We start from the raw sequence: 14,651 nt of genomic DNA on the forward strand, positions 1-14,651 counted from the left end.
ATTCCACTTCATGTTTTGTGACACACAAATTTGGCAGTGTCTATGGTATGTACCTCGTGCGCGGCACATACTGCGCAACCTGGCACGTTCTGTGCCGGTAATTAACTGGTGGTTTTAAATGTGAGTGGTTCTCGACCAATAGGAATAGGTTTTGTCTGCGGTATTGTCTCAGGTATTTGTGAAAATGGTCTGCATTTATTTTTATTTTTTTTCGGTAAGACTAATTGAGAAATAATTGGCAAAGTGAGCATTATTTTTTGCGTCATTACAGTAACCAAATATTAAACAGTAACATTTTCAATGAACTGTTTCCTCCTTCTGTAGTAGCATGTTTGACCACAGCGATGCGGCCAATCTACCCAGACTCATTCTGAATCAGTTCCAGTGGCTTGACAGAGTGCTGAACAGTGAGGTGAATGGGCTTGATGGTGTGTGACATCCCCCCCCCCCCATTATTTGTTTTTTGGCAAAATCGTTTGCCAATCGGCAAATGTGCCACATCAAGTAAACACCACCGATTGTTAGATGGTGTCAAAATATTGTCAGCTTTGAACAGCGCCCCCATTAGTCAGATAGTGTCCATCCCCCACCCCTTAACCCCCCCCCAAACCCCTCCCCCCCCCCCACTTTTCCAGTGGCCAGATGACTCGAAAACATTACTTGCTACCTTCCAGCACGAATTTGTTGTTGACCCCCCACCCCTTAACCCCCCCTCAACCCCCCCATCCCTCGACCCCCCTCCCATCCCTCGACCCCCCTCCCACTTTTTGCAGTGGCCAGATGACTCGCAATTATTCCTTGCTACCTTCCAGCACGAATTTGTTGTCGACCCCCTCCACCACCCCTCAACCCCACCCCCACATCCCTCAATCCTCCCCCTCAACCCCCCTCCCACGTTTGGCAGTGGCCGGATGACTCAAAAACATTCCTTGCTACCGTCCAGCACGAATTTGTTGTCGACCCCCACCCCTCAACCCCCTCAAACCCCCCCCCCCCCCCACTTTTTCCAGTGGCCAGTTAACTCAAAAACATTCCTTGCTACCGTCCAGCACGAATTTGTTGTCGACCTCCCCCCCCCCTCAACCCCCCGCCCCTCAACCCCCCTCCCACTTTTTGCAGTGGCCAGATGACTCGCAAACATTCCTTGCTACCTTCCACCACGAATTTGTTGTCGACCCCCTCCACCACCCCTCAACCCCACCCCCACATCCCTCAATCCTCCCCCTCAACCCCACTCCCACTTTTTTTGCAGTGGCCAGATAACTCAAAAACATACCTTGCTACCTTCCAGCACGAATTTGTTGTCGACCCCCTCCACCCCTCCCCCCTCAACCCCTCCCCCCTCAACCCCTCCCCCCTCCCTCCCACCCTGCTTTAATTTGCAGTGGCCAGATGACTCCAAAACATCACTGGCTACCTCCCAGCATTAATACTTGTATGTTGTAAAAAAATATATATATATTGATGACACCTTTGCTCACACCAATATAAGGATGGCATTCCAGAGACGTGCCAAACAAGATGTAGTATGAGGAGCGACTCAAATCGACCCAAGTAGAGTTTGGTTTAAAGGGAATGTACATCATTGGCTTTTGCTTTAATTTTCAGAAATGAACTATTTGAGGGGTTAGTATAATAGATCAAATTATTGTTACACTGACATGTTTGAAGTTTTGTTTTCGAAAATGCTGGAAAAACCAAGAAAAACAAAAAAAATGTTCATGTAGTCTGGTTCCCTGACTCCACTGAAGATGAAATGGATCAGTTTACAGATGCCGGAAAATTGTACGGTAAGGGAACCAGTCTAGCTGGCCTGCACCCATTCATGAACATGAAACCAATAGCAAACAACATTTGGACTGAAGAAAATGGTAAATTTGGAGCAGTAGTTGAAAAATAGTTAGGTTTTTCGTACGGTGGTCGGCCGACCACCGTTGGAAATGTATACAAAAAAAAAATTTTCTTCAAAATGACTTCACACCAGGTGCTATAATTTTACAGTATACTTTAGACTGTCATTTACCAACATCCTGTAAGGTCTTTCGTAAGAACTTGGTCGTTTTATTTTTCGATGTTTGCAAATGTTGTATTTTCCCTTTAAGACAGGCCAACTTTGTCTGTTAATATATTAAAGTATGGTTAAAGATTTATTTGGTACCCAGTCTCTCTTTCTACACGTTTCATCAACATTCGTGTGACCAGACTGCTGAATTTTCAAAAAATTTGAAAAGTTAGACAGGTGCTAGTCTGGTGTTAGGCTTCAAATCAAAATCACTCTCTGCTGCAAAAGACTGAGAAAAAAAAACTTCCTTTTTAATAAAAATGTGTAACTTGGCTGTTTGCATACTGAAGACTTTAACCTTCCCTCGCAAAAAAATTGGAGAATTTTGTTTGCTAACGGTAAAGTAAAGCTGGCCTGATGATATCTTGCATTTCTTTCTGCTATCGGTTCCCAGTCTGGACTGGAATATGACTTGTGATTGGCCACTTTGTCCCCAGGAAATGACCAATAAGATGCTAGAGATGGTCAGCGTGTCCTCCCTCGCTGTGCAGCAAGAAATCATCGCCTGTATTCCTGAGGTTGTCAGCGACAGCGAACATAATACTGTTGCTACACAGCTCAAGTGAGTCCTTAGAATAGACCGTAATTCATAGCCTCAAGACCTTTTCTTGATTCCTGACAGTTACTGACAGACACTTGTTCAAGTTTTCATTTCATTTCTCGTCATTGGTTAAAGACACTTTTCACAAAGAAATATTTTCCTTTACACAACGCCGCATAAATCTCTGTCACCTAATTGGTGGGTTATTGATCGGATGTGTTTGAACTATTCCCATGCCAGGGGGATTGCGCAAGTTTTAGTTGCAGTATTATTTAAATTGATATCATTCAAAATGTTCTTGTACTTCAGGGAGCTGTTATTCAACAGTAGCGAGCTGACCGTCCCTGTCCTGGATGCGCTTAGCAACCTGAATTTGACCCCTGACCTCATGACGGAGGTAAAGACCTAAAAAGTTATCTTTACTCACCCTTACGTCAGTGTGCTTTTCCCGAAATTGAAGGCACTCGCTCTTCAGCTTAAGAGGTTTTCTGATCAATATGTGAACCCCACATCTTGCTCATCCAAAACATTTGTGCATAAAAATTGGTTCAGTGACTTACCCTGCTTATTGTCAAGTTCTGAAACAACAATAAAGCACCCAAAACAACATATTTACCACAGCAAAAACATACAAAAGTCTGGCTGCGTTTGATGTTGAAGTACAACTGTTACACGGAAGACTCACAAATGCTCATGAATATGGAAGTTTCGTATTTGTACAAAAAAAAACAATAAAAAGGTACCAAAAAGGCACCCATGAAATTGGCTGTGCAAGGATTGCATTTAAACCGTTTTGTACAACTGACATGCAGACCCTTGTAATTTGATTGGTGGAACTCACATCATGTGACATTCACTATTGCTCCCATTCACACCGGGGCTAAAAAAGTCCCATTCACCCATGATGAGATTTACTATTCAACAGTAAGGATCGTCATTGTTCCATGTGCGTTGTGCGTAGCGCGTATTGTTCCCATGAGCCATTAGCTACATAACAGAATTGGGTTCAAACATTTCGTGAAGGGGTGGTTTGAAAGAGAGAAATACATTTCCCACCAATTTTGTATTGAAATAAAAGTTCATTTTAACTGTTAATCAAATGACAAGGATCTATATGTCAGTTATATAAAACAAATGTTGAGTGGCTTTAAATTGTGAAATGGGAGGAATATTATCGCTCGGTAAAATCTGGACTTTTCCAGTTCACTCGGCTTCGCCTCATGAAATAGAAAAGTCCAGATTTTACCTTTCGGTAATATTCCTCCCATTCCACTCTGAGCCACTCAATATTTGTCTTCTATTTGCTCCGTTCACAAGTACCCCCTCACCGGCAAAGAGAGTACAGTTGGGGGTGACCGACCGACGCCATCTTGCCTGACTGCAATTCATTATGCATGCTGCGAAGTGTGGCCACTGCGTACACGTGTACATAGTAGAAATCCCCTGGTGTACGTGTGTCACACACAAGGAACAGTGCGCGTCAACCAGCGAAATGTCCCGCCCATGGGTAAAAGGGCGCCCTCTCTGTCGGCGCACAGAGCCCATTTCATGGGCCCTTTAATATATCCATTGTGTCACGCCGTATGTTGAACTTTGCAGGTACGTAACGCAGCTCTGCAGACCTTAATCTCAGCTGATCTGGAGGACCTGCCAGTCATCATCAAATTCATTCTGCAGTCAGTCAGCAGTGCTGATGCTGTTGAGGTACGCGTTTTTTTGTGGTGCAACATAAACATAACATTTTGAAAATTCTCCACAAATGGCATTCAAAACCTTTCTGTTTCATTGTCTGCGAAGTACACTTTGTATAAAAGTGGCTACTGGTACCCGATGCCATATTCCAAAAACAGTTCATGACATAATTGGTCGACTATCTGGTTCCGATGCACACCCCAGCGATGGTTCATGGGATTAAACCCTTCCAGGGAGCATGGAACTTGTGTTCTTGGGCAAGACACTTTATTATGATTGTCTCTGCCTACCCTGGAGTACGGTATGTGAGGGTAGAGACCAGATCAGAAGCTGCTGCAGAAAAGTGTTTGTGGATTACCTTTTTTGGGGAACCCCTGTATTGCTCTGCAGGTTAACAGTTAACAAAAAAATATGTGATGTACAGTGCTTTTGACTGGTGCTTAGTCCAATTTCGAAACTGGCTTCCAGGGCTACAGCTGGATCTATCGTCAGCTTGTTCCCATGTAGTTGTATTTGGCAAAGACCTAGACAATAGCTCAAAGACCTAGACACATGTCTGTCAAGTTTATGGAGTTTATTACTTATTATTTTACCGGTTATTTAATTCAACCGTTGTGGATTTATTTCAGGTCATCAGCCAAGTGAGGACAAATTTGGAATTCCCAACAAATCTTCCCTCTGCCTCGCCTTTCACACCGCATCGCAAGAGAGGGTAGGTTGGTTGGTTGGTGTTTTTGTTTTTCTGTGTGAATTGCTGTGGCTGTTAGGCCATTTAATTTTTATTACTAAAAAATCGGAAATAAAAAACAAAATTAAAATCGCTGCCAAAAAAAATCTACTTTTGATGTCAAAAACGGGGGAAAAAAATCAATAAATGTAAATTCCCTTCCAGTTGTAATCACAAGCTTTTGATTCACTTTTAAACTGGAATCCCGGTATTTAGCCCAAAACTAGAGAAAGGAATCTCCTTACATTTCCACGTGCCTTGATCCATGCTATGCTCGTACTGCCCGGTGTTTTACATTCATGCACTGGTTGGTCGGGGAGTCAGTCGGTCAGTCAGTCCGTCAGGTCAGTCAGTTGGTCGGTCGGTCGGTCGGTCGGTCACTTGGTCAGGTCAGTCAGTTGGTCGGTCAGGTCAGTCAGTCGGTCGGTCGGTTGGTCAATCAAGTCAGTCAGTCTGTAAGATAGGGGCAAACAAGCCTCTAGACTTGCCCTCTTGGACCAGCAAAATTGACCACTCCTTCCTTGAATCTAGTCCACATTTAAGTCTGTTTTGAAACGATTTTGACAATTTTTATAGTAACGAGCTGCTTTGAATAATATTTTATGTGTAGATCAGGCAATAAAAACCATGACAACACACTACTGATTCTCGATGCCATCAAGACCAACATGCGCTTCCAGAAAGTGGTGACTGAAGGTTGGATTAAAGTAAGTGTGTCTCTGTTTAAGAAAAACATGTCCAAGGAGCTTGAACTTGTCCTCCGTAATCCTCCTGGCTTTTAAGCCAGAAAGGGGGATCTTGCGATAGTGTATTCCTTCTGTGTGTGTCTGTGTGTTCCATTTTGGTTAGGTTAACTGTTTGGTGCTGTCATATGACAACTCAGACTTCAATCTCAACCAAACTTGGTGACAATAATCTTTGGGTAAGGGGACTTCAGATGACTTGAGACTTTGGAGGTCAAAGGTCATCTAGGGGTCAAATGCGGTCATTGTTAAAGTTGGTTAGGTACACTGAACAGTGTGCTTACCAACTGACTGTATAAATATTGCCAGCATGCCAGGGGGATCCCACAAGTTTGACTGGCAGTATCTTTGTTTTAAAGAGGTTGTGGAAAGCTCGAAGACATTTCCGTCATTTTTCAGGTATATGTAGCCTAAGGTGTGATGAAATAAAAACGACTATTGTGTCTGTCATGAAATGAGTACAAAAGGTACTTTTGAGAGCTGTTTTTCAGGTCCTGTTTCGTCCCGAACGTGCAATTTGTGTAAAAGTTGTCGTTGGGGGCAGCAAACAAAACATAGTAAATCGTGACGTAATAAACAGGACTCGTTTATACTACGCTGCATCGGGAGTCCTGTTTATTATGTCACTATTTATGTAAATTCAGTTTCACTGCGTGACAACCCATGGTCCCAATTTTATGTTTTTGGTATCAAAAGATGCACAAGGCTCAAGGCTAAAAAGTCAGAACAGCTCGGGTCGCAAATACATTTTTTTTTCAAAGCTGTCACGGAACAAGTTAAGGTCCGCCCCGGCCCCTTTAGGGTTAAAATACTCTGTGAAATGTATCAAAATGATTGTTTTTATTATTGACAGTGTAGTTATATCCAAACGCCTATTTTGATAATTTTGTGAAACAAAATATTGTTTTTGTGAATATCATTACTTCATGACTATCAGTATTATTAGTGGTACTATTTTTGTCTTCATTTCAGGCAGTAGAGAATGTGCATACAGCTAGTGAACACAAGGTAATGTAATTCCAGGAGTTTGTAATCACACTAGAATTGAAAAAAAAAAACAATTTGACTTTGGTTTAGCTGAGCAGCGGCGGCGGAACGGGTTTGAAACTGGGGGGGCATCACCAAAAAGGGGCACTTGCACATCCGTGCTGAAATGTCGACACGTTTTTTTCACCGGACACTTGGCCTCCGTAAAATCAAATAAGGGGGGGGGGGGGGGGCTGGGCTGGTACCATCTTCCAACATAGGGGCCGCTCTTCAAAACCAATGATTATATGCTAAATATGCATTATGTGCCCATTTTCAGGCCGTATTGTATGGGTTTTGGGACTTGGTTTCATATTCCTCGTTTATATAAAAAATATCTATACCATTATTGGGATATGGTTACTTCTAAGAAATAGTAAGATACTTTAAGGGCATTTTTGTTGTATCTTGAGGGGGCACTTTACTGTTCGAGGGGGCACATTTATGGCCGCAAAAGGGGCACTTGGGAAAATCTGGGGGGGGGGGGCAAATGCCCCCCCAGCCCCCCCGGTTCCGCCGCCCCTGTAGCTGAGACAGTTTACCTATTAACTTGTTGGTAAAATTGTGACGAGAATCGGATAAGCTTTTTGACCAAAATTTTATAAGCCAGTTTACAAATACACTGCCTTTTTACACATTGGGTGGAAAATAACGTGTTAAAATGCTAGAATGTTTTATTTTGCGTCTAAGTTTATTTCAACATGTTCAAGAATGAAAAAGACAAGGAAAATGGATGTTAACAGTTTTTAAGGATATTTATTTTTCGCACCCCTTTTTTTTTTTAAATCAAGCTCCGCCCCAAAATGGGTAAGATTCAAGATGGGTCCACCTCTTAAAACCATTTTTACCCCATTTCAGCCCTGCATGCCCGATTTCATGTTTTGACCATAAAATGAAGGATTTTGGCCAAAAAAATGGACCTGAGAAGCTCCCCTGTTTATATAATTGTCTGAGTTTTACTAAGCACTACTTAACTCTTTCAGTGCCAAACTCGTACATGTACGAGGTATATTTGTTAGTGAGAAAGCGCCAACCTCGTACATGTACGAGGTAGGTTTGTGATTAAAATCGCCAAACCTCGTACATGTACGAGGTAGAGTAAACATGTTATTAAAAGGGGGTGCTCTCGCAATGGTACCATTTTCATGCATGTACGACCTGTATTAATTTTTTTATTCGAGTTCTTGCGAGAGAGCGCAGCACTAAACCTTGTATTTTTTGCAAAAAAGTGCGGAATTCCCCTGTGTTCAGGCCAGTGTTTCAGGGTGTATCACTATGTACATGACTACTATTGACTTTCCAATATACCAAGGATATACCAGAGAGCAACAACAACAAATTTAGTGCGTAAAACTTATTTACTTTTTTTTTTACAGAATTTTGAACAATTAACAAAAACGCTAGAAGTTGGGCACTTTAGGGTTAAACTTTTCAAATTTGGCGGGCACTGAAAGAGTTAAATGGTGTACTGAAAGAATGAATTTATCATGATAAGACTGTCCCATCGTCATTTGTGTCCGTCTTCAATTCTTTCCCGCTTCCCTGCAGGTCATAGACATTTTCATCCTTCTGATTGCTCACACCGTTGCATCGAATCGTAAGAAAGCTCTAGAGAGTTTGTTCCGCAGCAAAGTTCGCTCCGGTCACTTCCGGGAGGAACTTCTTAAAGCGGCATTCAGCTCCCATGCAAAGGTCAATTGCCATTTTTTTCCCTTCGCAAAATATATTTTCCCAGAAAATGCCAAAATCCTCTCAATCTCAGAAGATACAGAAAAACTAGATTCCTCAAACAAAATAAAAAAAATGAAATAAAAAAGTGTCACCTCATTTTCATACTTTTGTACTGTTGATTTATTTTCTCTTTTTTGCAACAAACATGCCCGATACAGTATGAGATATTTGTGAACTTTTTTTCCCAACTGAATGCCTATATTTATTAAGTCAGAAAAAAGAAGTAATTTGTCTTTAAAACCTGAGGCTGTCCCTTTAAAAGGGTAATTTCAGTAAAGTGTCCTGCACAAGGACACAAGCATGTCGATACCCATCGGGGTTCGAACCCACACACTAGAAACTAACCACTGGATCACAGCGTCCTATTGGAGTTTTTTACAACTGAATGCCTATATTTATTAAGTCAGAAAAAAGAAGTAATTTGTCTTTAAAACCTGAGGCTGTCCCTTTAAAAGGGTAATTTCAGTAAAGTGTCCTGCACAAGGACACAAGCATGTCGATACCCATCGGGGTTCGAACCCACACACTAGAAACTAACCACTGGATCACAGCGTCCTATTGGAGTTTTTTACAATGTTAATTTGCAACTTGGAAATGAATCCTGCATTTTAAATAGTTAACTCCAGAATTCTATCTTTGGTGTTGAGTCTTGCTTTTTTTTCATGTTCTGGTCTGGTACCACAGGTCATAAGGGAATATTTCCCATCCATTCTCTCTCTCGCTGAGGTCCTGTTGAGATCCCCGGAGCCGGCCGTCAGCCTGTTTGCCTGCTGTATCTATAGGCAGGCTTTCCTGGCGTTTGATGTCATGTACTATAAACAGGTCAGTTTGCCATCTTACACACTCTGCAATCCTGCACAATAATGGGGTCCTTCTAAAATGCGTCAACAAACGTCAACGGTGGTCAACAAGCATCAACACATTTTGTTTATGCTTTTGAACATTAAAAGTAGCTTTATATGGTAGAAAAAGCAATAAAGAACATCTGCAGCATATCAATTAAAAGTTAAAATTATTTAAAAACTTGTTTTTTGAACACGTTATGTACAACGAGTTTGCCAATTAGTGATGGCCGCCATTTTGTTTGGATGGCGCTGTACACTTTGCGCATGCGTAGTATGGCTCTGCACACTTCACGCATGCGTAGTACGGCTAGCTTCACGTAAACAAAATGGCGGCCAACTCAAACTCAACAGAGTCAACGTACGTTTTGCGTTGAAAAAAAAAAACTTTTGAAATAGTTTTTACTTTAATTTATATGCTGAAGGTGTTCTTTGTTGCCATTTCTACCATATAAAGCTGTTTTTGATTTTCTAAAACTTCTACAAAATTTGTTGACGCTCGGTTGACGACCATTAACCCTAACCCCCTAGGCCCTTGTTGCTTACAACCATCCTCAATCCTCCAAAATCCTCCAAAATTTTGCAACTCCGCCTAAATTTTTCAAAATTGTCAGACAGTCCTGCCTCAAATTCGGCATTCATCCTCAATCCTCCAAAATCCTCCTCATCCCAAAACTTTGCACTCGTGTTTAAATGAAGGATAACCAACGCCAAATCCTTCAAAATCATCAGACAGTCCTGCCTCAAAATGCATTCATCCTCAATCCTCCAAAATCCTCTTGTGCTTCAATCACCATTCATCCTCAATCCTCCAAAATCCTCGTGTGTTTCAATCACCATTCATCCTCAATCCTCCAGAATCCTCATTGATTCAATCACCATTCATCCTCAATCCTCTAGAATCCTCCAAAAGCGCCAGGAGGATTTTGGAGGAATGAGGTGGGTTAGGGTTAAAGTTTGTTGACGCCAGTTGACCCTTGTTGACTCTTGTTGACGCATTTTAGTAGGACCGCAATAATGTGGTATATTTGTCAATTTGTAACAGAAGCCATATCCTCTCAGTGTGATCCCTGTTTGCTATTTTCCAGGTTTGCAGCATTGCTAATGTTGCTAGCATCGTAACTTTGGGCGTGATCCCTGACTGCATTGCTTATATGGGTTACAGCTTCTGACTAGGACCCCTTGAACAACGACATTGACAAAATGGGCAACCACCAACATGGGCCTTATTCACGAGTTGGCCATTTTTGTTGAGTTCCCTGAACATCATATCATTAATTCTTATCTGTTGAATGGGATGGCGCCAGACTATTTTTGCAGGCATAATGCAGCTTTTTTTTACTGTGTTTTTTTTTTAATCTGGCTTTAAACATTAGGGAATATTTAATTACACATTTTAAATTATTCATTGAAGCAGACTGGAATTAATTAGTAATCAACTTGGTTTCATTTCTCGACACAAGTTCCAAAAATGAAGATTTTACCTCACTCTCAATCCAATATGGCCGATTCGTGAATAAGGCCCATAGGGCTGGATAGCTCAGTTGGTAGAGCGCTGCAACGGTAACCCAGAGGTCACAGGTTCAAACCTTGCTCCAGTCAATTTCTTAGTTCAATTTTGCAATTATTAAATTCAAAAATACTTGCTTTTGTTTTTCACTGATTTAATGTACCTGTAATAAGCACTCTGTACTATTAGAGGTTCTGAGACAGACTTCACAAATTATACTTTGGTGGTTGTCGAGCCAATGACCCCAACTTTCTAGTTCAGATGGCTCACCAACTTCTTGGTCTTTCTACTCAGGAGGTGATAGGTTCCTTGGTAGCGCACATCGGCAGCGGTTTTCAGGGTGAGATAGAGGCTGGACTTGATGTCCTACTCAGCCTAGTGGAGCACCATGCCAGTGACGTGGCACCCTTTGCCATTTTCATAAAGGTACCTACACAATTAAGCAAGTGCTGTTTTGAGGTTGATCCCTGAATTTGTTTACACTTGCGACTGTTGATTTGTTTTTAGCAACAACCGATGCCAATTGTCTCAATATCATCGCAGTTACACTCAGGTCGTAAAAAAATTAGCGACTAATATTTTCCCGACGGTCTTAGTTCAGATGCAGCTCGATCCTGAAAAGTCAGTCACCGGCTGTTCTGTGTCCTCACAAGGTCAAACTGAGGGATCCTTGGGGTGCACTTACTGCTTCTGGTGATTTTTGGTCAATTTGTTTTCTTGGTTCTTGGTTGGTTCATCTCCTTAATACTCCGCGTGGGAGTTTATACAGGAGACCAGAAACACTGGGGCAAACCCCTTCTCTTGGCTATAAGTGTCACTGGGTTCTTTTACGTGCATTGGATTACACAACACACAGGACCTACGGCTTTACGTCCCATCCGAAGGACGAAGCAATAATGGTTAAGTGCCTTGCTCAAGGGCACAAGTGTCCACCCGGCGGGCTCGAACCCACGCCACTGTTGCCTCTGAAACACCGGAGCATGAGTCCGGTGTTCTTAACCGCTAGGCCATGACACTCCACTTTTGTTTTAAGAAATGATAACACCAAATCCTCAAAACTGGTACTAGTTATAATCAAACATGCAACTTGTCCTCGGACCAGCAGTTGTCCTCGTTTTTCACTTCACACTTATGCAGTTACAAATTGAAAAACACTGTATAAACTCTTGTAAAGGGTGTGGGGTGCTGTGGTCCAGTGGTTACGGTGTTCGACTCGTGAGCCATGGTATATGGGTTCGAATCCTGACAGGGAACATGGTGCTTGTGCGCTTGGGCAAGGCACTTTACTACGATTGCCTCTCTCCACCCAGGTGTAGTAAATGGGTGCCTGGTAGGAAGAAATTCCTTCAATGCTTGAGCGCCGTAATGGCAGCCGTGCTAAAGCCAGGGGAATAATAGAGCGCCAGGAGCATCACTTCGTGACGGACATGAGCGCTATACAAGAAGCCAATATTATTATACATGTAAAGGTACCACTAAGGAGACACGTTATCGTAATTTCTTCACATGATAGGAGACATTGGTCATTCACAGCCCCCCCCTTTAGAGGCACAATTTTTCTGTCAAAATTAGTTTATATTTGTTGCTCGTGGTCTAATTAGTAAACATACCGAAATTCGTGGGAAAAGGACAAGGGAATATTGGGTTAGGGCACATTTAAGTTTGAAAAATTGTGTGCACAAGTCTATGGGGATGTCTCCCAAATGTCCAATCCAGGGTAATAATAATAATTATTATTATTAAAGCATAATAATGATTATTATTAAAGCTTGGAATTCCCTCTTTGTTTTTTGGGTTACTTTCCACTTACATTCCTGAATAATGAATTCTAAATCCCGGTTCATAGTCGGCTCGAAGGCGAATTTGTGACGTCATGTCAAGTATTCGCGCTGCGAATTCGTAAAAGTTTAACATATTTCAACTCGGGCGAATTTCACAGCGAACGTGCCATGACGTCAAATTCGCTTCGCATTCGCGTGAAGTATGAACCGGGCTTCAGAGACCTTCATTTATTCATTTGCTAATTTGAGACTCATTTTGTGATTGATTTTTCCCAGGGCGTGCTGGACTACTTAGGCAACCTGTCTCTGCCGCAGATCCGCAAACTGTTCTCCATCCTCAGCGTCCTCGCGTTCAGAAACACCCAGGAATGTGCCAACATACAGGTCAGTTGATTTTATTGACTCAGGCAAATGTTCATGAATAAACACCCCCTTGGCTGTGTCTATGATGTGTGCATTGCGCTCGTAGTGCTGAAAATCTACTTTCATGGAGATTGGGGTACGCACGTACTGCACAGTGTGGCGCAGAATGCAGCGGTGCAGGAATATGTGTTTAAAACCAGCCAGTGTTTCATCAGCGGTTTAAAACCACTCCCAGTGACAAGCTCTCGACCAACATAGGCATGGGTAAACTGGCTTAGGTATTCATGAAGTTCATTTTCATTGACGGTCAATCAATTTCATTTCATTGAGTATTCCAAAAAGTTCAAGAGTTCATGTGCTTGCGAAACATGCAGCCAATGACTTTGGCTGTATATTGATAATCATGTATTTTTCCTCATTATTGCTCGTCATTGTTTTATATGATAATCACTTATAGTGTTGCTTTAACCCTAACCCTGCTGAATCGAACAGGATTCAACTGTGTCACATACCCGATGGAGCCTGTTGGATTGAGCAGTTAACCCCTGGTGTACATTCCTCATGCAAAATGTTGGATTCAGCAGGAAACTGAACCCCATTATAACGCCATGTTGGACTCCGTTGGATTCAGCAGACAACTGAAAATGAGGCACAGTGGATTGAGCAGGAAAGTCCGGTTGGACTCTGTTGGATTTAGCAGGGTAGTCCTGAGGAAGTTATAGGGGGTTAAATGAGTTTTTCTGTGTGCTTCTTTTCTCTCTCAACTACAGGATGAGTTGCACATTGTCATCAGGAAACAGCTGTCCAGTAACAGTCCCAAGTATAAGCGGATTGGCGTGATCGGCTCCCTCATGATCGTACGCAACATGGCGTTCCGTCAGGAGCCCGGTCAAGGGAGGGAGCTCTCTACAGAAATGTACAACACTGTAAGAATTCTTCCAATTCAATACAATTACAAAGAACTCAACTGGACATTAAAGGAGCAAACAATGTACAACACTGTAAGAATTCTTCCACTTCAATATACTTTTAAAGAACTCAACTGGACATTAAAGGAGCAAACAGTGTACAACACTGTAAGAATTCTTCCACTTCAATAAAATTTCAAAGAACTCAACTGGACATTAAAGGAGCAAACAATGTACAACACCGTAAGAATTCTTCCTCTTCAATAAAATTTCAAAGAAGTCAACTGGACATTTAAGGAGCGCCTAGAAAGAATCCATCCATTCGGGTTCAAAAACCAGGCATGCAACGTTTCCTCGGATCCGCTGATTTCCTTGTTTTTTACTTCTCATGAATGCCATTACCCTCCTATGGAAACATGCATTGTCAGCCTGGTTATTACTTGGGTCAATATTGGTCAAGACCCCTATTGGTTTGTACACAGTATGCCAGGAGGTGAGATACAAACATTTTGACCATGGTGACCTCTTAAAAAGTAGGAGGGTTAAAAATTGAAAAACACTGTACAAAGTCTTGTGTGGTTTGGGATTTCCTCCTTTTTTCTAAATTCCCAGTTGCATGCCCGAAAAACGCATTTACCACGAAATGGTAGTATTTGAAAAGATTGTTAAAAACTAGAATACAGGGTGAGCCAAAAAAAAGTTGTGCAAGCAGACATCTCTAAATT

The 14,651-nt window shown here is 42.0% G+C and overlaps 1 protein-coding gene across 2 annotated transcripts in view; it reads left to right on the forward strand.

Moving 5' to 3' along the window:
- Nucleotides 1-14,651, forward strand: part of LOC119726797 (Fanconi anemia group D2 protein-like) — a 55,328-nt gene that overhangs the window by 13,521 nt on the left and 27,156 nt on the right. The window contains exons 9-20 of one of the 2 annotated variants that reach the window (XM_038198655.1): nucleotides 328-412; nucleotides 2,500-2,624; nucleotides 2,913-3,000; nucleotides 4,203-4,307; nucleotides 4,925-5,007; nucleotides 5,633-5,729; nucleotides 6,738-6,773; nucleotides 8,340-8,483; nucleotides 9,207-9,344; nucleotides 11,169-11,300; nucleotides 12,932-13,039; nucleotides 13,789-13,944. In XM_038198655.1, coding sequence (XP_038054583.1) covers nucleotides 328-412; nucleotides 2,500-2,624; nucleotides 2,913-3,000; nucleotides 4,203-4,307; nucleotides 4,925-5,007; nucleotides 5,633-5,729; nucleotides 6,738-6,773; nucleotides 8,340-8,483; nucleotides 9,207-9,344; nucleotides 11,169-11,300; nucleotides 12,932-13,039; nucleotides 13,789-13,944 — 1,297 coding nt within the window. Of the gene's footprint in view, nucleotides 1-324; nucleotides 413-2,499; nucleotides 2,625-2,912; nucleotides 3,001-4,202; nucleotides 4,308-4,924; nucleotides 5,008-5,632; nucleotides 5,730-6,737; nucleotides 6,774-8,339; nucleotides 8,484-9,206; nucleotides 9,345-11,168; nucleotides 11,301-12,931; nucleotides 13,040-13,788; nucleotides 13,945-14,651 lie in introns of both variants that reach the window. The other variant, XM_038198654.1, reaches the window with a different exon arrangement.

The sequence above is a fragment of the Patiria miniata genome, unplaced genomic scaffold (assembly GCF_015706575.1).
Source record: "Patiria miniata isolate m_02_andy unplaced genomic scaffold, ASM1570657v1 HiC_scaffold_2, whole genome shotgun sequence".
NCBI lineage: Eukaryota > Metazoa > Echinodermata > Asteroidea > Valvatida > Asterinidae > Patiria > Patiria miniata.